The following is a 25,760-nucleotide window of genomic DNA, read 5'->3' as shown; positions in this document are numbered from 1 at the left end:
TATTTAGTGTTTATTTCTATAAACATTTTTATTTTAGTAAATGTTTCTTTTATTTTTCTTTCAGTTTCCCCTCCCATGTGTCTCACAAGAGAGAAATGTTTTATAATCAGTACTGGCCCCATCTGGGTCACTCATTTGGTTAGAATATGGTCCCAATATGCCAAGGTTTTAGGTTCAATCCCTAGTCAGGGCACATACCTAAGTTGCAGATCCCTGGTTGGGGTGCATATAGGAGGCACTGAATCAATGTCTCTCTCCCTCTCCACCATCTCCTCTCTGTCTAAAACTAAATGAGCATATCCTCAGATGATTATATACTCAAAATAAAACATTTTAGTATTTACATACTCACCTTTATCAAATGTCTTCTGAAAATCTGCCTTAAAATTATGTTCATATCATTAACTTTTACGTTGTCTTTGAAAGATACATTATTAAAAATTACTTATAAAAATTAAAGTAATTATGTAAATCTGTAGTAGCATTGTTTTGTATCAGGTCTTATAATGAGATTCTGGAAGACCTAGTTTTTGCAATTCACATATCTTGGCATTTTAAAATTATAAAATGAAATGGCTATATGTTTATTTGCTTGAAGAAAATCCCTTTTCCTAGTACTATAATTAATTCCTGAATTAATGGATTAACAGTCAACTACCTACAATACTGTTAGCCACAGATTTTACTGAAACATATTTTACATGTTTCCAAAAAAAATTAGGAAGCTTGTTACTAAAAGTACGTCAGAATGATCATAAATGAAGCCCAAAGTCCGTTTGAACATTGAAGAATTTCTTCAATGTCTTCTATTACTTAAAATAGTACCCCGATTTTGGATAAAATGCTTCAGAAAGAAAGCCTACTAGTATTGAAAATTCTCAATATATTTCACAAATTCCAACCAGATAACACAGAGACAAATGCATAGAAGGCAAACAAAACAAAACATCCTGCAATCCTGAATTTGGCTTTTATTTTTAAATACATTTAGCATGGAACTATCATAGAATAGATAATAATAAAACACAAAGAAATGAAATATTTTCAAATACCCTTAAAGCTAGAAATAAACATTAATAAGAGCATAGACCCAATTATAGGAAATAGTCCCTAAAATTTGATTCATTTAATACATATTGAAAAAAAAGTTCTCTGCACATTTTCCAACGTACCGATATGTTCCCAAGTGCCTTGGTTTCCTTTTAACTAATAGGTAAAGGTCCCAAATTTAGTTGCTTTATTTAAAATTCTCAGACTCAGTAATGGTAAAAATTACCATGTCCCTAAATTATCAATAGGAATTATAAAAATATGAGCTCAAATAGTTATGCTGCCCAAAATAGAAACATCTTAAATGATACTTCTGGATAATCGGATATTGCACTAAAGTAATTCCACACCGGATGTGTATTTATATGGAAAGTTAATTAGCTTCTTTATGAAAAACTTACTACAAATTAACTTAATGTTAACCTAATTATAATTACACTTCAAAATATAAAGGCACAGACAGAATAAAGAACAGGTTAATGCTATACCCAAATTTCCTTCTGAAAATAATAAAAGTAGAAAAAATAATGGGATCTAGATGATGATACTTTAGATTTTACAACTGACCTTAAGTAGCTAATAAGTGGGTATTAAAAGGTAACTGCTAAACCCAATCCTTTCCAAATAATTTACAAAAATGGTTTGTTTACATGTGAACTTTGTGCATTGTCCCATCTATAAATTTCAGCTTTTCCATTAACTGGAAACATCTACCTTCAGTATAAACAATCAAGACAATGTACAAAAAAATATATCTTGTTCCTATACCTTACAATGCACAGAAAAATACCTACAAAAATTGGAATATTTATCCATTTAGTTTCCCAATTAATTAGGGAGAAAGTTTAGCCTATTCCACATTTCTTTCTAAACAAAGGCCAAAGAATTGAGAGTTATTTACTTCTAGCCCTGTTAGCTTGACATATTTTAAAAATATATGCCTAATTATATCTAACTTAAGATTAAGTTAGCATGTTATTGTTATATCACAGTATACATGGCATTTATTAATACAGCAACAGAAAGGCACAATTAGCAAGCAATAAAATTCAGTACCTGAATTACTAAACTGATGTCCAGAAGAACTGCAAATAAAGTACATTCAACACAGTATACAGAACTGGAACCAAAAAAGGAATCTAAAAACTAATTTTTCTGAAAATTTGGTCCATTAAAAATGCCTCCCATGTTCAACATCATGGGTAACATGATGGCAGTGTAAAATGAGGCAGTAAATCAGTATGTGGTAGCACATGAATCCTGGTCTAGTAATTATGCAGTTTAATTAGGAAATGGCTCCCATTGTGAATAAACACCAAATATATCTGTTAATAACAACATGCCTGTATAAGTCCAAATACACAGGCACAATTGTTTGTATATTATTATTGATTTTATAATATACCCCAGTTAAAAACATATTATTTTATATATAACATATATTAGATACATAATTGTATATTATGTAAGTTAATATATGTTATATATCTTGAATCTCTAACAGTACAAAAGTCTCCAGATATCACATCAACAGTCTAAATAAGTACTTATCATTTTCTCAGTGTTGAAATAGCTCAGCTCACCTAAAACAATAGGATGTGCAATCTGGATGTGCATTGGGAAATGCACTGACTCTTCCAAATCTACTTTACTATTTCAGTTAAATTCCTGCAGAAGCTTAACTCTGATTTAGCTTTTAACTAGAATATATTTTTAAATATCAGCAACTGATACCCTTCTTTCTTATCATAAAAAACATTTTCCATCAAGAGATACCAATAAAGAAAAATATGTAAGGAACCAAAAATGTGATAGAGAAACCTACCATTCCATAGGTAATGTACCGATAAGGAAGTTCAACTTCCACGTGCTGTCTTGCTTTTCGAATGTCATCACATGGTATACTGAAGATTTTACAGGCTAAAGGAATGGTGATCTTTTTCATTATATTTCTGACAATTAGTACAAATACCATTCCTATAAGGATCCGCATTATGGCTTTTCCAAAAAGAGTCACAGTAATGGGGGGTCTAACTAAAGGTAACATATCCACAGAAGGATCTAACATTAGACCCATGTTATAGGCAACATGAGAACCACATGCAATTCCAGCACCACTTCCTAAAATCTCAGCTGTGTCTCCTCGGGATGTACTCCAGGTGTCGAGAGTGAAAGAAAAGATCCCCAAGGCTAAGTGAAGCCCAATGATGATTAATGGAGCATATTTGTGAGTTTGGTTGAAGTTGTCAATCAGGTCCACAAATGGATAGAAGACAGCTAAAATTAAAATGGTATATAGGAATCCAGCAATAATATCCTGGGAAGAGAGAAAAGTAAAGTTGTTTAGTATAACACTATTTTTGGCATTAAAAAAATATATATTTCACATCTCAAATGTTAATAGATACAAAATTTTTAAATATGTCACATGCTCAAAGTAAATTTTACTAATTGGCCATAAAATGGGTACTAAAAACTGTCTGAATGATAATAAAAAAGATGAATAAAATAATTGTTTCCATAATTCTACCCTTTTATAAATTTACAATGTTAAAAGTATATATAAATGTAAGTATTTATAAATTTAAGTAAATATATATAGTGTACAAATTTATATTCAAATCTTAATTAAATATGCTTCAATTATGTGGTTTTGACTTCTGGGAAAAAGAATATACTTATTTTTCAAAGACACCATCTTCATTTTCATTCATTTAAACATATAATTCAAAATTAGAGAGGATAGAAAGACTGAGTAGTTTTCTTTTCTCATTCATTCACTGAACAAATACTTACTGAGTACCTACATGTGTCTGGCACTGTTTTAGGGACTGAGGATACATTATTTAAAGAATGACAAGATTCCTGCTGTCAAAGAGCTTATATTATAATGGGAAAAACTACTATATACTGTTTTACTTTCAATAACCCTGTAAGTCAAACAGTAGATAAATATTATGATCTCAGAGAGTTATAAGTGTTATGAAACAAACTGAAACAGGGCAATGAGATAGTATGATGAAAGAACCTATTAGAGTGATTACAGAAACCTGTCTGCGGATGTGACAACTGTGCAGAGGAGACCTGATTCCAACAAGGAGTCAGCACTATCTTTAGATCTAAGGAAAAGCATTCTAGGTACTGAGAATACCAAATGTCAAGAGCTGGAGGCAGAAAAGATCCTAGTGAGTTTACAGCAGAAAGAAAAAGGAACTCCTACCCTTCCTGGCAGCATGGACGGAACTGGAGACTATTATGCTAAATGAAATAAGCTAGTAAATGAAAGACAAATACCACATGATCTCACCTATAAGTAGAATCTAGTAAACAAAATAAACTAATGAACAAAATAGAACCACAGGTGTGAAAACATGGAGCACACTGAAAGTAACCAGAGGGGAGGGGAGTGGGAGAAAATGGTGGAAAGAAGGGGAAGGGATTAAACAAAGGACATGTATGAATAACCCACGGACATGGAAAACTATGGGGACTGACCGTGGGTGTGGGTGTGGGAGTGGGAGTGGGAGGTGGGATGGGCAGAGGAGGGCAAAGGGGAAAAAACTGACACAATTATAACAGCATAATAATAAAAATAATTTAAAAATACTAACTAAATAGCCCTGGCTGGTATAGCTCAGTGGATTGAGTGTAGGCCTGCGAACCAAAGGATTGCAATTTGATTCTCAGTCAGGGCACATGCCTGGGTTGCAGGCCAGTTCCCAGCAGGGGATGCACAAGAGGCAACCATACATTGATATTTCTCTCCCTCTCTCCTTCCTTTCCCCTCTAAAGATAAATAAATATTTTTAAAAACACTAAGTGAAAAATGAAACAATGTTTATAACAATAACAACAAAAAACCCTAGTGAGTTCAGGACACTAAGAAAAATCCAGTGTGACTCAAACACTGAGCAAAGGAAAAAGGGAATTGGTATGAAGCCAAAGAGATAAGCAGATGCCAAATCATTTGGGCCCTTATAGACTACGTAAGCAGTTTAAATTTTATTTCAAAAGTGATCAGGAGCCACGGAAAGATTCCAAAGCAGGAATGCAACACTCCATCTGCTGTCTAGAGAATGAGCCATAGAAGAAAAGTATGGAATGGACAGGGGACCACTGAAAACAGTGGTGGGAGGCTGCTGCAGAGGTTCACTCCAGACATATCTACATGAAGAAAAGTACACAGTTGGATTTAGTAAACTATTTTAACACTAGGGCCAACATGTTCAACTTGGTGATAGATTAAATGTGGGATAGAAGCCGAAGAGAAAGGAGTCAAAGATGACTCTTAGTTTTAGGCATGAACAATTTGGGTAGGTAACAGAAAATGGTTTGCTGGAGGAATTAAAGCTATTATTAAAAGAACTTTTGCTTCTGAATCTTTCCTGACACAAACAAACTGCGTTCAGAATACCCACCTGAGACCTACCCTGTCACTGAAAATTCAATCAAAAGTTGCTTATATTCACTTCCTCACTTCCTATTTTTTCTAAACTCATCACTACACTGAAACCACTCTTTTCATACTAGTTATCTTTAAAAAAATCCTCACCTGAGGATATGTTTCATTGCTTTTCAGAGACAGAGCAGGGGGTGGGGGTGGGGAGGAAGAGAGAGAGATCAATCAGTTGGTCGCTTCCCATACGTGACCCGACCAGGGATCAAACCCACAACCTAGGTATGTGTCCTGATGGGGGATGGAACTGATGGCCTTTTTGGTGTATGGGATGACACTCCAACCAACTGAGCAACCTGGCCAGGGCTTCATACCAGTTATCTTTATGCTGCCAATAACAATGGTCACTTGACACATTCAACACAGTTAGGCAAAGTAGTTGCTCAATGTTTTTCGGTCTTAAAATTTTTACTATGCAACATTTGGTACACAGAAAAAGATATGTGGAGTGTGTAAGAACTTCTCCAAATAAAATATCATCTAGTTTTGCTTCTTTATGAACTTTATGTAGCATGAAATCTTCTTTGATTTGCTTTGTACACTAAACATTAAGTTTTGAGATTCATTCACTGTGTCATTCACTTTCACAACTGTAGTATTTTGCTATGTAATTAAATAATTTATACATTTTCCCACTGATGGTCATTTTGGTTGTTCTCAGGTTTTGGATTAGTTCATTGTCATGGTTGAACTTGAATGTTTCTTAAATGGTATGTATTCTTAAGCCAACCAGGAATATTATAAACAATGCTATTTTTCTTTTGATATTCCTTGGTATGAGTCTATAAGTTTCTCAGGATATATGCCTTGGATTGGAATGGCAGAATCTTAGGATAAGTGCATGTTCAATTTTTTAAAAATATTTTTCTATTTATTTTTAGAGAGAGGGGAAGGGAACGAGGAAGAGTGGGAGAGAAATATCAGTGTGTGGTTGCCTCCCCATGTTTCCCGCAATGGGGACCTGGCCCGCAACCCAGGCATGTGCCCTGACTGGGAATCGAACCAGCAACCCTTTACTTCACAGGCCTGCGCTCAATCCACTGAACCAAACCAGCCAGGGCCTGCACGTTCAATTTTACAAGACAATAAAAAAATTTCCAAAATGTTTGTAGAACTTTATATTCGATGAGTCACTACATTTTTCTAAGTTTATGGGCTATTCCTTTTCTATGCAACATGTATTTGTGTTTTCTAGGCAACTATTCTTTTAGTTTTTCTTCTTGCTGATTTACATTTCCTTATATAGTTTTTGTATAGATTCTTTATCAATAAAATCTATCAATCATATGTGCCATAAACATCATTTTGGCATTTGTGGCTTGCCTTTTCACTTGCTTTACGGCATCTTTTGGTGAACATAAGTCCTAACTTTTAATGTAGTAGTATTATCAGTGTTCTCATTTAAGAAAGCCTTCCTTGCTACAAGATAATAAAAATGTTAATCAAAAAATTTAAGTTTGCCCTGGCTGGTGTAGCTCAGTGGATTGAGCATGAGCCTGCGAACTTCACGATCGCAGTTCAATTCCCAGTCAGGGCACATGCCTGGGTTGCAGGCCAGTTCCCAGCAGGGGACCCACAAGAGGCAACCACACATTGATATTTCTCTCCTTCTCGACCCCTCTAAAAGGTAATAAAATCTTTTTAAAAAATTTAAGTTTGCCTTTTATATTGAAGACTTCGGTATACCCCAAATTTCTGCCACTGTCCTTACTGTACAGTAACAGTACAATAAAAATTTTGTTGTGGACTGGAAGAGTCAAAGGTACAATACTTGAAACCAATATTCTAAAAAATATTCCTCTCCAAATCAGAATACTTCACAGGGGTATACAACCTGTGGCTCAGGATGTCTATGAATGTGGCTCAAAACAAAATTATAAATTTACTTAAAACATTATGAGATTTTTTTTGTGATTATGTATCACAAAATATTTAATGTGTGGCTCAAGATAATTATTCTTCCAGTGTGGCCCAGGGATACCAAAAGGTTGGATATCGCTACTAGAATATAAGAATAGCTAGAGAAGATACAATTACTAAACAGACTAAGAATTGAATGTTTAAGAATTTTTGAGGCACTATTTTTGTTCATTATAGATTATATTTTGTTGGTTACCATCTACCATGAAGCTTAGCATATTGTAGACACTCAAATATTTGTTGAATGGATGAGTGAATGAGTAAATGAATCCTTTACAGGAATTTCTTTTCTCTATTTTCACAAAATCTACTAAGTTATTTATAAATAAGTCTCTACTGTTTTTCAACAATTATTGTATTAAACATATTAGAAAAATATTTTCCTATAAAGTAAGTTCTCACTGATATCTTTCTATTTTATAAAACTAATTGAGATTATTTAAAATTTTAATTGTTTTATGTGACTCCTTTAATTGTAGGTCTAGGAAAAATATTAATTAACAAAATGAATTTATAGACTATTTCCTCTCATTTCAAGATTACCTTTCCCACCTATATTTTAAGCAAATTATTTCATATCTTTTGAGACTGGTCAGGCATCTATATCCTCCATAAACTTTCTCCTCTTACTCCATAATAAGGAACTTTGTCCTCTCTGCTTCCTTAGCATCTTCTACAACCTGCTGCAACAGTTACTACATTGTTTCCTACTTCTTTGCTTGCTTAATTCTCCTGGAAAGCCAAAGGTTCAGAACTCTTGGTGCCGATTAAAATCACTCAAGGAACTTAACAAAGATATTGGTGCTTGGGCCAAACCTCAGCGATTCTTGTCTTTTTTAAAAAATTGATTTGAGAGAAAGAGTGAGAGAGGAAGGGAAAGGGAGGGAGGCAGGGGAAGACAGAAACATTCGTTTGTTGTTCCACTTATTTATGAGTTCATTGGTTGATTCTTGTATGAGCAGGGATTGAACACAATTTTGGCGTATCAGGATGGTGTTGTATGCTCTACACTCTATCTGAGATACTAGGCCAGGGCACAGAGACTCTGATCTAACTGAGGTGGGAATGGAGCATCAGCATTTTAAAAAATAGCTCCCCAGTGATTCTACTGTGTAATCCCAGTTGAAAATTACTGCATGACATATTTATATTACATATTAGTATTTAGACTGTGATTTCTCAAAGGCAAATACTTTATCTCATATATATATATATATATATATATATACACACACACACACACACACACACATACACCCAGTGTCTGACACACAGTAAACAGGCACTAAATATTTGATTCATTAAACTAAGACATTTAAAGCAATTCCTTAGACTCATCACATTTTGCCTGACAAGAACACTGTAAAACACCCTGGCTGGTGTGGCTCAGTAGGTTGAACAACAGCCTGCAAACTGAAAAGTCACTGGTTCAATTCCCAGTCAGGGCACATGCCTGGGCTGTAGGCCAGGCTCCTGGCTGGGGGCATCCAAAAATTTCAAAATCCATCCAGCACAACAGAATTCAAATTTAATACATATTCAAAATAGAAAAAGTAGAAAGTACAGACAAACAATAACAAAGTTATTATCCAGGAATAATCACTATTAAGATTCTTAGTGTTTACTATTCTAGATCTTTCTCTATAACATGGTTTTGGGTGGGTTTTTTGGGAGGGGCTTGACTAGGTTTTTTTCTTGTTTTAAAAATATGTTAAAATCTTAACATATTTTACAATCTCATAATAAATTTCCAAGAAACATTTCCATATACAGAACCATAACCTTCTAATATAATTATGGTTATGAAAGTAGGTTAATATTAAAAATAAACAGCCCTGGCTGGTATAGCTCAGTAGATTGAGCACGGACCTGTGAATCACACGATCACAGTTCAATTCCCAGTCAGGGCACATGCCTGGGTTGCAGGCCAGTTCCCGGCAGGGGACACACCAGAGGCAACCATACATTGACATTTCTCTCCCTCTCTCCTTCCCTTCCCCTCTAAAGATAAATAACTAAAATCTTTAAACATAAATAAATAAATAAACAAACAAAGCTATTGCTGTGTTGCAACAGTAACAAAGCATATAGCACATACTGAATGGAGCGCTCATTATAAATTATTTAGAGCATATTAAAACTCTCTTCTTAATGAAGATACTAGTTTAGATAATGGGTATCTAAGCACCTATTAGCAAGCTCTACAGCATACTCTGACTATAGATCCATACTAATTTCAAAATAAACAATGAAGATACAAACTATGATTAAGAAAACAGTTCAAAATGCAGATTTTACTAAAATATTAAAATATAGAAAAATGTGGGGGCGAGAGAGGAGTTAAGGGGGATAAATGGATTTAATAGAAAAATACCAAAAAATAAGGAAAAAAAAAAACAAAAAAGCTGGTACTCATGGTGCACCTTTTGTGTGGGCCGAGTTCACTCTCCTCTTGTAGCTGAGCCTTTGTTGCTGTTGGCAGGTCAATGGGAGGGATTTATCCAGGCCAGCCAGCTGCAAAGACTGGCTATGACCCCTGGCCAATGACCTTCACCCTCCTTGGAAGATCAGCTGTGCAAGGGCAGGGCGGCGGTCCTCCTACTGGTCTGTAGATGTCCACTTTGTGTGCAGGTTCTGGGGTTTCCTGGGTGGTGCAGACCAAGGTCAGCCCCCACCTGTGTTCTGCCCGGGGCCACTCTGCATGAGCTATAAACCAATCTGCAGATAGCTACTACTTGTGCTGGGCTTGGATTCCCAGGCTTAACTAAGCTATGAATTTAGGTTTTGCTGCTGCTAGTGACAGATCTGGAGCCATTTAACAAGAGGTATGGGGGAAATGGTGGCTCACTGAGGCTGGCTGTTGCTTGTTTGATATGATTTAGGAAGACCAGCCATTCATATGTAAAAGTCACTGTTAACAGCTTTTAGGCCCCAAAGTTCAAGTTTGGTGGGACTGGGTCTCAGGGCACTCCAGGGTGGAGCAAACTGTTAGCCAGGTTGATGGGGTCAGATACAGGCATACACCTGCCAGTTCTGTGGGGGGAAGGTTCACAAAAGTGACAATGGCCTCTGCTGCCTTTCTGTCTGGGAGAAGGCTGTCCTCCAGCTCTCACCTTGATGCCAGACAGACACTCTAGTTCCTTTTTGTGTGCCACCGGTGCCTTTCAAGCTGCTACCCAGTGGTGGAGCTCAAAGGGAGAGAGTCTGAGTAATTCTGTGTATGGGTTCTTTAAGGGGAACTGCTTGGGACTCCAGTAGTTTCCTCCATCAACTCAGTCCCTGCTGGTTTTTGCAGCCAGAAGTATGGGGACTTATCCTCTTGGCACTGGAACCCTGGTGTAGGGTTGGAACTCCCTGCTCCCAAATTATCTCTCCCAAATTTTTATCCAATACATGTGGATGTGGGACCAACCCATTCCATGTCTCCACCCCAATGTGGTTTCTTTAATTCCACAGCTGTCAGACTTCATTCCCCTTGATTTCTGACAGTTCTGAGTGACAGTTTTTCTATAGTTCAGTTGTAATTTGATGTGGTTGTACAAGGAGGTGATCTCTGTTTACCTATGGCGCCATCTTGACTAGAAGTCCTCATTTTTTTTTTATTACTCACAAATGCATAACCATTTGAAGTATCTTAGGATATTGCTAACCTTTGGTAGAAGGGAGTAACTCTAAAAAGACACAGAGATGGATAACAACATTTTCTTGCGACAAATATTATAATTGATATAAGACTGATACTTAGGCTCATTATAAAATTAGTAGAGATTAGTCAGAAACAGAGACTTGTATATAAATTCACAACTTGTATTAATACAAATTATAAAAAGTCAAACACAAATAATTTGCTTATTAAAATCATATTTGGGACTTCTGGAAATTTACTAGTACAGCAGTAACTTCCAGAGGCAAACAATCTCTGTAAAAAATAGAAATCCAGTATTTCCAAAGTTATGACTAAAGCTAGTGAGATATTTTTATGAGTAGAAAATTATAATGGTGAAAGTTGTTAAAGACAAGAAAAAGTCAACATACTCATTAGAAATTTTTGGATTCCGTGAATTAGCTCATATATCTCCACCTTTTTTTTGTTCATTTATCTACAACATAATATATAATGTACTCACAGAGTGCTTTAAGAGACACCGCACTAGATAAAAGAGATAGAGAACATATAATAGTTACTTTTCTCATGTTGCTTATTGTCTACTGTGGGTTACAGATGAGGCAAAAAAGCACGTTCAGTTTAGAGTAAGTGCTTTGCCAGGATTATGGTCAAAAGACTCTGGCAGAAGCATCACCTACCCAATCTCACAAAAGGAGAAGATGGAAAAGGTAATGAGGCTTCTAGGAAATAAGAGTATTTTTATGAATCTTGAAGAATGGATAGGTAAGCTAGGCTAAGAAAGGTAAAGGGCCTTTCATGTACAGGTTCCAGCAATCCTAAAGAAAGGTATGGAGGTAAGAAACACCCTTCGCATTTGAGCCAACTTAAAGTCATTCAGTGTGGCATCACATTTGTGTTCCGGGAAGTATACCATAATAAGAGACTGAACACGGCACAGCATGGTGTCGGATTAGAAAGAGGACTACTTATTAAGGAGCTGCTGCAATAATCTGGTGAAAAGATGAAGAAGGGAAGTGAGATGTGGCTGAAGAGAGTACACAGGGACATCAAAATAGTTTAAGTGCATAGTTTAAGTGCATTTAAGTTTCTGAAGCACTGGGTCTTGATTAATAAGCAGAGCTCTCCTTGGTTTCTGTATTCCCATTGTTGGTTTTGACTCAGCATCAGAGGCATACAAAAGAATGAGAAGGAAAATAAAACTGAGACTTGAAGAAGGAAGAAATGTTATCCTGAGTATAATACCTGGTTATCGTGCTTTCTGGGAACTCTTTTTTATGAAGTACGTGATTACTACATTAAAACTGCCACAAAGCATCATGCTGACATTTTGCAAAACACAGAAGATTTACAACAACTGTATTTTCTCATTTACTTTCATGCAAGTTTACAAATAATATAAAATTATTAAATTGCCTGTTAATTTCATAAAAATTAATGCACTATAAATACAACATTTTTCTTACCAGAATGGAGTGCATTCCCATGTAAATTCTACTTAGGCAAACTAGGGAACACCAGCAGGGAATAAGAATCAGTCCATATATAAGAGGATACTAAAGGAAGAAAAAAAGTAAAATTAAATAAATTACGCTAAATACAAACAAGCAAATCAAAAACAAATACTATACTATAAAATTCCATGAAAACAAGAATTGTGAGTTTTTACTCCGCAATGTATATTCTAGCACTAACCCTAAACATGGCACATAGCAGAGACATTCCAGAAATCCTTTTGCATGAAATGAACAAGTGAATGTAATACTGTTTCCACACTCTTCGTTGGGGGAACTGACTCATTTTTGCTTCTACAGTAAAGATTCAATCGCCAGCTACAGAAGAAAAACAGGTAGCAGACACACTTTTACTACAGCTACAAAATGAAAGTGCCTCTGGAATAGCACCTGAATCTGGCCCATTGACTGGGCCTCACTAACGGGGGGGGAGGCAGACTAGGCATTATCTCCCTCTCACTTCCATTAGTAACTGCTATCTGCAATTCCTAGTGACATTTCCTACTTTATTTTATATTTTACTTTATTTATTTTATTTTATTGTTGTTTAAGTATATTTTTCTGCCTTTTACTCCCATTCCAGCCCACCTTCCCATACATTTCCCCATTTTGAATCAATACCTTCTAATCTGTTTTCCACATCTACTTCTCCACTAAAATTTCAAATGGTAACTTTACTGATAAAAATTTTAATGGGATACTGGGAGCAGTAGACCGTAAAAAGGAAGAAATAAAATGTAGACAAGTCTGGGTTTCAACAGCACTAGTTTAGGAGTTGGTTTTGGCTCTCCTGGCATTAGAGGGGAGAAAGAAATGGTGGAGAGGCATGGTGGTAAATTTCTAAAGAAAGGGGGAGGGCATATTTGAGACAGTTCAAGAATTTGAAGCCAAGGCGGTTCAATAAGAAATGGTGTTGTTTAATCGCTTCTTGGCCTTTTGGCTAAGATCAAGTGTAGTATCTGTTCTTATCAGAAATGGTGTTGATTTAAAAAAGTAGTTAAATAACCATTTAAGAAGAATGGTAAAGATTTAGTACAGAGTTATAGTATTTTGGCTTTCCCACTGCATTTAGCGTGACCTACCACTTTCTTCATACTCTTGATTTTTATAGTATGACACTCTCTTGGTTCCCTTTTAACTATCTTTTTTTTTTCTGATTTCCACACAAGAATCCATGTTCTTCTTGTTCCTTATATATTGCTATAAATATGAATTCAGCTCAGTAGTTGGCTGCAGCTTTACCTTTTCTAATTTTTTAACCTTTATTAGCATACTGCAGCCCCCACCTGTGTTTGGCTCAGGGACACCCTGCCTGAGCCATAGAGCAATCTGAGATGGCTGCTACCTGTGCTGGGCATGGAGATTCCCAGGCAAAGCCAAACTGTGAATCTAGGCCGGCTGCGGTTAGTGCCACACCTGGGCCATGTAGCAAGAGGTATGGGGGCTGGTGGCTCACTGAGAGCAGCTGTTTTTGTTTAAAAGGATCTAGAAGTTGTGAAGAATGAACCAGCCACGCATATGGTAAAGTCACTGTAGCAGCTGTAAGTTGGCAGGGCAAACAGCATTAGCCAGGTCGATGGAGTCTCAGATACTGCACCTGCCTACTGGCTCTATGGCTTTGCCCTCCCTTCTGTTTAGGAGAAAGCTGTCCCCAAGCTCTCGCTTTGAAGCCAGCCACTTCAGTTCCTCCCTGTGTGCCACTGGTGCCTTTCAAGGTGCTACCCCAGTGCTCTGGCTCAGAGAGAGAGTCTGAGTAACTCTGTGTGTGGGTTCTTTAAAAGGAACTACTTGGGACTCCAGTAGTTTCTTCTACCACTCAATCCCTGCTGGTTTTTTAGCAACCAGAAGTTGTGGGGACTTATCTTCCTGGCACTGGAACCTTGGGCTGGGGGGCCTAGTGTGGGGCTGGGACTCCTTGCTCCTGAGGTATCCCTCCCGAATTCTTATCCACCACACATCAATGTGGTACTAGACCATTCCACGTCTCCATCCCTCCTACCAGTCTGGATGGATGTGGTTTCTTTAATTCCATAGTTGTCAGACTTCCATTCAACTCGATTTCTGACAGGTCTGTGTGGTGGCTGTTCAATAATTAAGTTATAATTGTGAGGAGGCGATCCATGTTTACCTATGCTGCTTCCCTGACTGGAAGTCCCACATATGCTACTTTCAATCAGTCTATGAACTCTCTTCCCTACGGTTGTGACCCTGGAAGCCTCATGTTGAGATGCATCACAAGATGGGCAAACTTCCACCAACCTGGGTTCTTTTGAGTTTCTAAGTAGAACAAAGCTGTTTGCCAAGCCATAATGAATATGTAGCAAAAATGAGAAATAAGTTTTGTTGGAGAGCTGAGGTTTGGGGCTAAGATCAAGAGTTCAGGAGTGTGGCGGTGGGGTGGGGGAGCAAGGTTAAAGCAGTAAGTAAAAGACAGCCAATACAGGCCTTATTGAGAAGCAGAGATTTAAGGCAAGACTAGATGGGGCTGAGAGAAAGCAGACACCCGAGAGAAGAATTTACCAGGCAAGGGAATCAGGTAGAAGAAGCAAGTCTCTAATAAGAAAATGTGACTGGCAGGAAGATGAGCGTGGCCAGAGCAGAGAAAGCAAGTAGGAAGAGAGGTGAGAGAGGTAATGGGGGGCCAAAGCAAGCAAAAGCTGAGGGGCCCCTGTGGGAAATTTGACTTTTATTGTGAATCCAATAAGGAGCTATTGCAGGGTTTTACGCAGAACAGTGTCATGGTGGTTGCTATGTTGAGATTAGACAATAATGGATCAAAAGTGGAAATAGGGAGACCAGTTAAAAGGTTGTTGGTATAACCTAGGTGAGAGTAATGGTGGCTTCCATCTCTGTATTAGACATTCAGGACTGTTTCATTTTTCTGTTAATTAAAAAACAAAGAAAACAAATAAACACTTAACAGACACTTAGTAAAGTAGAGCCAAAAAAGAGAACAATAAACAAATTCTCCTATGCTAGCCTCTTCTTTTTTTGCACTTAGACCCTATAAAGAGGTAAAAATGTACAAAGTTATTGATGGAAATTACTTATATACAAAAGATTGAAGAAAAAATTATTTAGAAAGTCTCAAAAGCTAGAGCTGAAGATAGAGAAAAAAGGAGGGTTTTGATGTAGGGACAATGAAACTGAATTTCACAACTCGATCCACATTAATTCAGGTTTACCATGCTCAAAGTACTAAAATGGGAGAATTAGAAATGCAATTAAGCTACACACAGAGGTTAAGAAAGAAGCTGCTAGCCTTTTTATTTTCCTTTTACCCTGTTTCAGAGCACTTTTAGACTTTACTAGGGTAAGGTGACTAGTTGGGAAAAGAATAAGTCACTCTTAATTCTTACTGATTGGCTGATGTTTTTCAGCTATTAGTTTCTACTTTCAGAATATTTCCCCTAGATTATTTTTTCTGGAAACAAACACATTTGGAGGAATACCTAATCCAAGTCTGACTGCATGACTTTCATATTTATTCCCCACTGAATAATAAAATTCTGAATCACAAAGTATCAATGCAAAGAAGTATTTCATCAGTTACTTTTAAGCAGATAAAAAAAGATCACAGCCCTGGCTGGTGTGGCTCGATGGATGGAATGCTGGCCTGTAAACCAAAGGGCTGCTGGTTCAATTCCCAGTCAGGACACATGCCTGGCTTGTGGGCCGGGTCCCCAGTAGGGGGTGCATGAGAGGCAAGCACACATTGATGTTTCTCTCCCTCTCCTTCTTCATCCATTCCCCTCTCTAAAAATAAATAAATACATTTTTAAAAAATCACAGATTTTAGGACTGAAGTAAATAAATTAGACCAAACTACATAAATTAGATAAAAGTAATAATTTAAAGGTGAATTTGTGGTCCTAGCTGAATAGCTCAGTCAGTTAGAGCATCATCCTCATATGCCAAGGTTGTGGGTTCGATCCCTAGTCAAGGAACATACTTAAGGTTGCAAAGTCCATTCCCAGACAGGACACATATGGGAGGCAACTGACTAATGGTTTCTCTCTTTCTCTCTTCCCTCCCCCATTCCTCTCTCTCTAAAATCAATAAAAACATACCCTCGGTTAAGGATAAAAAATTAAATTAAATTAAAAGAGTGTTTGCATGGGGGGATGAAGAATTATTCATAACAGTTTACCTGAGATACTATTTATAACATATCCAAATTGCATCTATATTTAATTTTCTATTAAACTGTCTCTAGAAACAAATTTAGGACCACTATCCTCATTTAGATGTAACTGGAAGAAAAACAGACTTATGCAGAATTATTCTTCCCCCCAAAATACTACTTATCACAAATATATAAAATATATATAGACCACTCCATTTTAATCATCTTTGTTAGTTCTTCTTTTCTTAAAAATCCTTAATATTAGTGTGCTCCAGGGCTTAGTTCTAAGGACACTTCATTTCCCAATCTATATTCACTTCCTTAATGATCTTATAAAGTACATACAATCCATGTGTCCATAACTAAAGTTTCTGTGTCTAGTCGGGACCTCTCCTGAACACCAGACCTGTGTACTTAACTGCCACCTTGCTATGTCTACTTCAACATCTAACAGGCATCTCAAATGTAACAGGATTGGATCTGAACTCTTGATTTCTATTCCCTCTCCTCATCTGATCAGTTACTCTTGAAGATATCTCCTTCTTAGCTAATGACTTCTTTACCACTCTTTAGGCCAAATATGTTGCTGGTATCTTTGACTTCCTCAATTCATATCTATCATGTAATCCATTATCCTTCAAAATATATTGCACTGTTAATTGAAATCCCCATGGCAATCAGAAAGAAATTAAAAAATATACACAAAAGGAAATGAGAAGACAATCAAAATGGTATACTACAAAAAAAATCAAATAAACACAAAAGAAAGCAGTAATGTAGGAAATAAGAAAGAAAAAAAGGTACAAGATATACAGAAAAAAAAGCAAAATGGCAGAAGTCATTCCTTATCAGTGATTACTTTAAATGGAAATGGTTGAAATTTCCCAATCAAAAGGCAGAGATTTGGCCCTGGCTGGTGTAGCTCAGTGGATTGAGTGCAGGCCTGCGAACCAAAGGATCGCGGTTCGATTCCCAGTCAGGGCACATGCCTGGGTTGTGGGCCAGTTCCCAGCAAGGGACACACAAGAGGCAACCATACATTGATATTTCTCTCCTTGTCTTCCCCTCTAAAGATAAATAAATAAAAATCTTTAAAAAAAGGGCAGAGATTTGGAGAATGGATAAGAATACAAGATCCAGCTATATACTGCCTAAAGAGGCTCACTTTGGATCCAAACACACAAATTTGTTAAAATCGAACAACTGGAAAAACATATTCCATGCAAACAAAAAATGTAAGAGAGCTAGGTGTCTATACTAGTATCAGACAAAATAGACTTTAGGCCAAAACTTTTACAAAGGACACAAGAACAGTATAGGCTGATAAAAGGTAAATTCATTAAGGAGATATAACAATTATAAACATGTTTACCAAGCAATAGAGGCCCAAAATAAATGATGGAAAACACTGACAGAATTACAGAAATAAGACAGTGGAAAAGCCAGTTGCATCAGTGTTTAAAATCGACTATCCCACAGTCCTTTTCCTATGTTCCCTTAAGAGGTATTTTAAAAATTCTCCTGTAGCCTCAAGATTATTACAAGTTTGCCCTAGCTGGTATAGCTCAGTGGATTGAGTGCGGGCCTGCAGACCACACGATCGTGGTTCGATTCCCAGTCGGGGCACGTGCCTGGGTTGCAGGCCAGTTCTCAGCAGGGGACTCATGAGAGGCAACCATACATTGATATTTCTCTCCTTCTCTCCTTCCCTTCCCCTCTGAAGATAAATAAATAAATAAATCTTTTGGAAAAAAAAAAGATTATTACAAGTTTAATATTTTTCATGCCTTCTGAAAATTTAGCCACTTTTAGCCACAAATTTAGTCACTTTTCCACCTTTCCTATAGCTTCATCATATACTTCAGATACTACATTAGCATTTTCCTCACATACAAATAGGTGAATTTCCTCTTCCTTTTTCTGGGTGCACTATATTGTTGATTCATTAATATGGCCAACAGAACAGTATCAGATGCCTGAATGAATCTTATCTAACATGTATACTTTCTTTGTAAAGCATATCACACCTTTTTTGTTTTAGGATCACTAGACACCACTGCAGCACTGTGCTTGAGGACTATTTTAAACAGCAAAACTACCACCACCACCACCAAAAAAACATGAAACAAGTGAAAAACATCAAACCAAACTGACTTTGAAAAGGATTCTCGTTTACAATATAATAGCTGAAACAAGAAAGCAGAGCACTGCCTTGTTCAATCTCAGCTGGGAACATGAACGCTAGGTGACAAACTTTTGTCTCTTTGTTACATCTGCGAATGCACTGACTGTGGGATCACAAATAAATTCTAACGAGTGGGTAAATTAATAAATTTATAAACATGCATAAATAAATTTATAAATAAATTAATAATTGTACAAACATGCAATCTATGAATAATAAATATCAACTGTATGCAAAATTAAACTTTTCTGAAGTAAACCTAAGCCAATAAAAAATCACTAGGGAAATTATACACTACTTAGAGACGAGCAAAACCAAAACACAACATACCAACAAATATGTAATGCAGTCACAACAGCACTCAGAGGGAAATGGTAAGCAGTAGAGGCCTTACATTAAAAGAAGTATCTCAGATCAGTCACAACTCTACACCCACAGGACTAGAAAAAGAGGAGCAAACTAAATGCAGACCTAGCAGTAGCAGGGAAATAAAATGATTAGAGTGAAGAAAAATAAAATAGAGACTAGGAAAACAAAGACAACAAAACCAAAAGTTGTTTCTTTGAAAAGATTGATGAAATTGACAAACTTTTTTTGGCTGACAAAAAAAAAAAGACAGAAGAGGCAAATAATTAATTTCAAAGATGAAAGTGGGGACATTACTATTGATCTTACAGAAGAAAAAGGATTATAAGGGAAAACTATGAAAATTGTATACCAACAAATTAGATAAGCTATGAAATGGACAAATTCCTAGAAACAAATTGCCAAAACTGACTCAAGAAGAAATAGGAAGTCTAAATGGACTTATAACAATTAAAAAATTAAATCAACTATCACAACCCTTTAAACAAAGACAGACCCAGGTCTAGATGGCTTCACTGGTGACTGGAAAAGTCAGCATTTGTGCTGCCTGTCACTACCAGAACCAATACATAGAGACAAGGACTGAATCTTTATGAATGCTTTATTCAGATGCCAGGGATCCGAGAAGATGTTGGGTTATGTACCCTAAAAACTGTCTTAACATCTCATCTCAAGCTGACCTTTTTCATAAGGAGAAGAAAAGGGTAAGTAAGGGGTTTGGAAAAAAGGTTAGTCAGACAAGTTACAGTCTCAACAATTCTTTATCTGTGTCACTGGATGTTCCTTCCCAGGAACACAAAGGCTCAGAGAACCCCTGGGGCACAAAGGTTGAACTGCTTGTCTACCTCCTGGAGTCACATTGGTCATGTATCACAGTTCCTGGAACAACTTTCCACATGCAATAATCACTTAAGCATATCAACTATAACTACTGCTGAAATCTTTGGCTCTTGAGTTCCCCTGTCAATTCTGCCACACATTTAAAGAAGATTTAACATCAGTCTTTCTCAAGCTCTTCCAAAAAATAGAAGAGGAGGGCACACTTCCTGATTCATTCTATGAGACCATTATCACCCTAATATCAAAGCCAGACAAAAAATCACAAGAAAAAATTGCAGAGGAATATCCCCTGTGAATACTAATGCAAATATCTTCTACAATCCAACAGTATTTTGGGGGGATCCAAAAAACCCAGAATTTGTTTATAAAAAATTGTGTATTTATTCTTACATGTTTATTAAACTCTGTCACCTTCAAAGTACTCTCCCTCTGATGCAATACACCTATCTAGATACTTTTTTCCACTGCTCAAAACTGATTTTGAACTTGATTTTGATGTCTTTTAGTGCTTCTGCTGTTTTTTGTTTCACCTCTTCCACATGAGCAAAATGTTTCCCTTTGAGGACTTTTTCATCAGGGGAAACAACAAAAGTTGCTCTGGGTAACAATGGATAAATAGGGAGGGTAGGGTAGGGGGTCATGCCATTTGGTCAAAAATTACTGAACACTCAGTGCTGTGTGGGCACGTACACTCATAAATAACCCATTGTGAAACAGGCAAATACGATGAAAGAATCTTCCAAATAAATTCACTGAAGCCAAATGCAGCCTCTCATAACAATGGCAGTTGGTACATTGATACAGGTGGGTTCCAAGAACACTCGTCTAGCAGCGGAAGCCTGTACTAGAATGGGCCCGCCCTCTGGAAGATAATTCCAGGTTATGGGGGGTCCCCTCTCATATCCTATCTCAAAAATAAGGGTCTTTAATTTATTTCTGTAATTTTTTGTAGTTTTCAGTGTACCAGTTATTCACTTACTTGGTTAAATTTACTCCTAGGTATTGTGTCCTTTTGGGTGCTATTGTAATTTAATTGTTTTATAAAGTTCCTTTTCAGATTGTTCATTGCTGGTATATAGAAAAAGAGCTTTTTAATCACATGATTATATCAATAGATACTGAAAAAAGCATTTGATAAAATGCAGCACCCATTTATGATAAAAACACAGAGCAAAGTGGGAGTAGATAGAGCATACCTCAATATGATAGAGAATATACAAGAAACCCACTGCCAATATTATATGCGATGGGCAAAAACTAAAAGCTTTCCAACTAAGATCAGGAACAAGACAAGGGTGTCCATTTTCACTACTCTTATTCAACACAGTACTGAAAGTTCTAGCCACAACAATCAGACAAGAAAAAGAAATAAAAGACATCCAAATTGGAAAGGAGGAAGTAAAACTGCCATTATTCACAGATGACGTGTTAGTGTACATAGAGCACCTTATAGTCTCTGCCAAAACTCTACTCAACCTCATTAAGTGAATTTGGCAAAATAGTGGGATACAAAGTCAATATTCAGAAATTATTGTACACCAAAAATGAAACATCAGAAAGAGAAATCAGGGAGAAAATCCAATTTACTAGAGCAACAAGAAAAATAAAGTACCTAGCAATAAATTTAACCAGGAAGGTAAAAGATGTGTACTCAGAAAACTATAGAACACCGAACAAAGAAACTGAGGATCATAGAAATAAATGGAAGCATATACCATGTGCATGGATTGGAAGAATAACATTATTAAAATGTCCATACTGTCCAAAGCAATCTATAGACTCAATATAATTTCTATTAAAATATCAATGGCATAGTTCACAGATCTAGAACAAATATTTAAAAAATGTATATGCAATAAAAAAAGAGGCTGAAAAGCCTCAGTAGTCTGACAGAGTCCTTGAGAAAGAACAAAGCAGGAGGAATCACAATACCTGATATCAAACTATACTACAAGGCTACTGTAATCAAAACAGTCTGTTAATGGCATAAGAACAGACACATAGATCAATGGAACAGAATAGAGAGCCCAGGGATAAACCCATGTCTCTATGGTCAATTAATATTTGACAAAAGGGGATATGAGCATACAATGGAGAAAAATAGTCTCTTCAATAAATTGTGTTGGGAGACCTGGACTGATCCATGGAAAAACAGGAAACTAGACCACGGACTTACACCATATACCAGAATAAAAGGCAAATACAAGTTGTGACACCATAAAGTCCTAGAGGAAAACATAGGCAGCAAAATTTCAGATATTCCACACAGCAATATGTTTCCTGATGTATCTCTTAGAGCAAGGGAAATAAAGGGAAAAAATAAACAAATGGGACTACATCAAATTGTAAGCTTTTGCATGGCTAAAGAAACCATCATCAAAATGAAAAGGGAACTGACCTTATGGGAGAACATATTTGCCAATGATGCATCAGACAAAGGTTTGATCTACAAAATACAAAGAACTCATACCATTCAACACCAAGAAGACAAACAATCCAATTAAAAAGTGGGCAAAAGACCTGAATAGACACTTCTCTAAGAAGGACATACAGATGGCCCCTGGACATATGAAAAGATGCTCAATATCACTAGTCATCAGGGAGATGTAAGTTAAAACCACAATGAGATTATCACCTCATATCTGCCATAACGGCTGTCATAAATAAATCAACAAATAACAAGTGCTGACAAGGATGAGGGACAAGGGAACTCTAGTGCACTGTTGGTGGGAATGCAGACTGGTGCAACCACTGTGGAAAGCAGTATGGAATTTCCTTAAAGAACTAAAAATGGAACTGTCTTTTGACCCAGCAATTCTGTTGCTGGGAATATACCCTAAGAATTCCAAATCACCAATTCTAAAGAACCTAGGTGCCTCTATGTCCATAGCAACACTATTTAGAATAGCCAAGTGTTGGAAACAGCCTACGTGCCGTGCCCATCAGTAAATGAGTGGATCAAAAAATTATGGTACATTTACACAATGGAATATGATGCAGTAGAAAGAAGTAGCTCCTACCCTTCCTGATAGCATGGATGGAACTAGAGAACACTATGCTAAATGAAATAAGCCAGCTGGTGAAAGAGAAATACCATATGATCCCACTTATAAGAGGATTCTAATGAACAAAATGCACAAAACAGAATGAGCGGACTATTAAAACAGACTGACAGCGACCAGAAAGGAGGGTGAAGAGGAATAAAGGTGGAAAGAAGTGGAAGGGACTAGTCAAACAACATATATGAATGACCCAGGGACACGAACAACAGTGAGGGGATTGATTGCTGGAGCGCTGGCTGGATTGTAAAGGAGAGCACAAGAGGGAAAACTGGGACAATTTTCCCAACTATAATAGAGTAACAATAAAAAAAAATTTAGAAAAGAACAGGTTTTGGGTGCTAGATCTTTTACCTTGCAACTTTGCTGAATTGATTTATTAACTGTAAAATAAGTGGATAAATGAATGTGGATTCCTTGAGATTTCTTATTTGTAAGATCATGTCATCTGCTGCCCTGACCGGTGTGGCTCAGTTGGTTGGGTGTCAACCTGCAAAGCAAGGGGTTGCTGGTTTGATTTCCAATTGCAACGCATGCCTGGTTGGCATACATGAAAAAAGGAAACTGAAAGATGTTTCTCTCCCTCTCCCTTCCCCACTCTCTAGAAATAAATTTTAAAATAGTTTTAAAAGGAAAATATTTTTTAAAAAAAGATCATGTCATCTCTGAACAGAGAGTTTTACTTCTTCCTTTCCAATTTATATGTCTTATTTCTTTCCTTTTTTCCCTAATTACTTTGGTTAGAAGTTACTATATACAATGTTAGACAGCAGTGGTAAGAGGTGGACATTCTTGCCTTGTCCCTAATCTTGGGGAGAACCTTTTCAGTCTTTCACCACTGAGTACAATGCTATGTGTAGATATTTCATAAATGCCCATTATCACGTTAAGGAGATTCCCTTCTATTCTTAGCCTTCTGAGTACTAGATGATCAGAGGTGTGTGTATGTGTGTGTACATTTTTTCATACAACAATCAGCATATTATGAACTGTATTTGCTATACTGAAGGCAAAAACAAACAAAACAAAAAAAGCAATCAAAATAGCATGTTTTCCTTCATGGCACTTTCCACACTGGTAGGTTAATGTAGAATAATATATGGGTTCAAATAGGTAAAACAAAAAGTAACCTATACCCAGTCATTTAATGTACATATTAATGATAAAAATGTGAACTGAAACATTTTCAACTTAATCTATTATTTTGACCTCTTCACATCTAATGCCATCTTAGTTACTTACTGTTCCTCTTCTAAACATAAGTCACAAGTATCAGTTTAACAATAGAACTTGTCGCATAAATATTAATAATTTTAAACACATTTTATATTCCAAATCATAATAAGGAAAGTGCTACTTACTACCATACTAGTTGATGTAGCCTTATGTTAACAAAATAGGATCCATTTCTCAATTCCTATCATAGAGAAGGGATTTGTAAGGAAAGAAAGACAAAGGCTATATGTTACATCATTTTAGAGCAGCAGGCAGACCAGTTTCCCAGATAGTTAAGAACAAGAAATTCCTGACTATCTCTACAGAAACCAGAGCAAAAACACAAGAAACAGTAAATCCGTTTCCCATGCAGTTTTCAATTCATTAATTCATTTCAATTACAACCTATCAAATAATTTTTAAGCCTGTCTACTGGATAATCTAGCCCTATTTGTTACAAGGCACCAGAAAACTTCTCTAGTGCCTAGTGCGGATTCTGTGGTGATTTATTTTTCAAAAATCCCTATTTGAACCTCCCGGGGTTGGGAGCAAATTCAGTTTGGGATGACAACAGCTCTTCTGGAGCTGCTTGGGCACTCTGGAAGAGTAAGTAGAGTAGGAGCAATTGGGTACAGCAATTTCCAAAATGCAAAGACATTATAATAGAAAACTCAAATTCTGTCTTTTCCCTATTGTCAAATATAGCAATTCTGTATGAGCCCTAGCTTCCATTTTTTAAAGTCAGAACTAGAAAGACTAGGAAGGACGATGTCTTTCCCCTTTTCCTCCGTCGTAGAAATCTGACCAACTTCCCTCTCACATTTGTACACATTTGCCCTCCACTTTATTCTCTCTCTACCTAAAGTTCTACCTAATCTCTCTCTACCTGTTAAACAGACCAACTGGCTAGAATTTTTAAAGCCAAAATTCAATTCTAGGTAGATGTTAGAAGAAATGAATGTGGATTTTTCCTTTACTGAAATGTTAATAGATAAAATAATTTTATTTAACATACAACTACTGTGTACCAGGTGCTATGCTTCAAACTTTACAAGTACTAACTCATTTAATCACCAGAACAACCCTATGGGGTAGATATTCTAATTTAAATTAAACTGAGGCAAGGAGAGGCCCAAGATCGGACAGACATATGTTGAGTTACAGAGCTGAGATTCAAACAATGAAAGTCTGATTACTGAGTCTGAATTCAACCACTATGCTAAGCTGACCTTCATGTATAAAGTATGTTGTTTGTATCCCCAGGATCAAGCAGATTATCACTCAGTTATTTTTTAATTAGGCTTTTCTTATAACAAAGACTAGGTACAAATTTGATTTCATTAGAGATATGAGATCTTAAAAGTATTAATTCCACACTCCTCTTTTTACAGATGAAGAAAGAGA

The 25,760-nt window shown here is 36.5% G+C and overlaps 1 protein-coding gene and 1 non-coding gene across 3 annotated transcripts in view; one reads left to right on the top strand and one right to left on the bottom strand.

Annotated features, from left to right (window-relative positions):
* Nucleotides 1-953: 953 nt before the first annotated feature.
* SGPP1 (sphingosine-1-phosphate phosphatase 1) overlaps nucleotides 954-25,760 on the bottom strand; it is a 40,244-nt gene continuing 15,437 nt past the window's right edge. The window contains exons 2-3 of one of the 2 annotated variants that reach the window (XM_037031130.1): nucleotides 12,518-12,607; nucleotides 954-3,367 (exon numbers count right to left, since the gene is read on the bottom strand). In XM_037031130.1, coding sequence (XP_036887025.1) covers nucleotides 2,816-3,367; nucleotides 12,518-12,607 — 642 coding nt within the window. In that variant the 3' untranslated portion in view covers nucleotides 954-2,815. The remainder of the gene's footprint in view (nucleotides 3,368-12,517; nucleotides 12,608-25,760) is intronic. The other variant, XM_037031131.1, reaches the window with a different exon arrangement.
* LOC118977023 (U2 spliceosomal RNA) lies at nucleotides 13,486-13,675 on the top strand. The gene has a single exon (XR_005064429.1). It is a non-coding gene; the product is annotated as a U2 spliceosomal RNA (small nuclear RNA).

This window comes from Sturnira hondurensis, unplaced genomic scaffold (genome assembly GCF_014824575.4).
Source record: "Sturnira hondurensis isolate 20B ecotype Veracruz unplaced genomic scaffold, ASM1482457v3 Scaffold0021143, whole genome shotgun sequence".
In the NCBI taxonomy this organism is placed as follows: domain Eukaryota; kingdom Metazoa; phylum Chordata; class Mammalia; order Chiroptera; family Phyllostomidae; genus Sturnira; species Sturnira hondurensis.
Note: the sequence above shows the minus strand (reverse complement) of the source record. Positions and strands in the feature narration are given on the sequence as shown.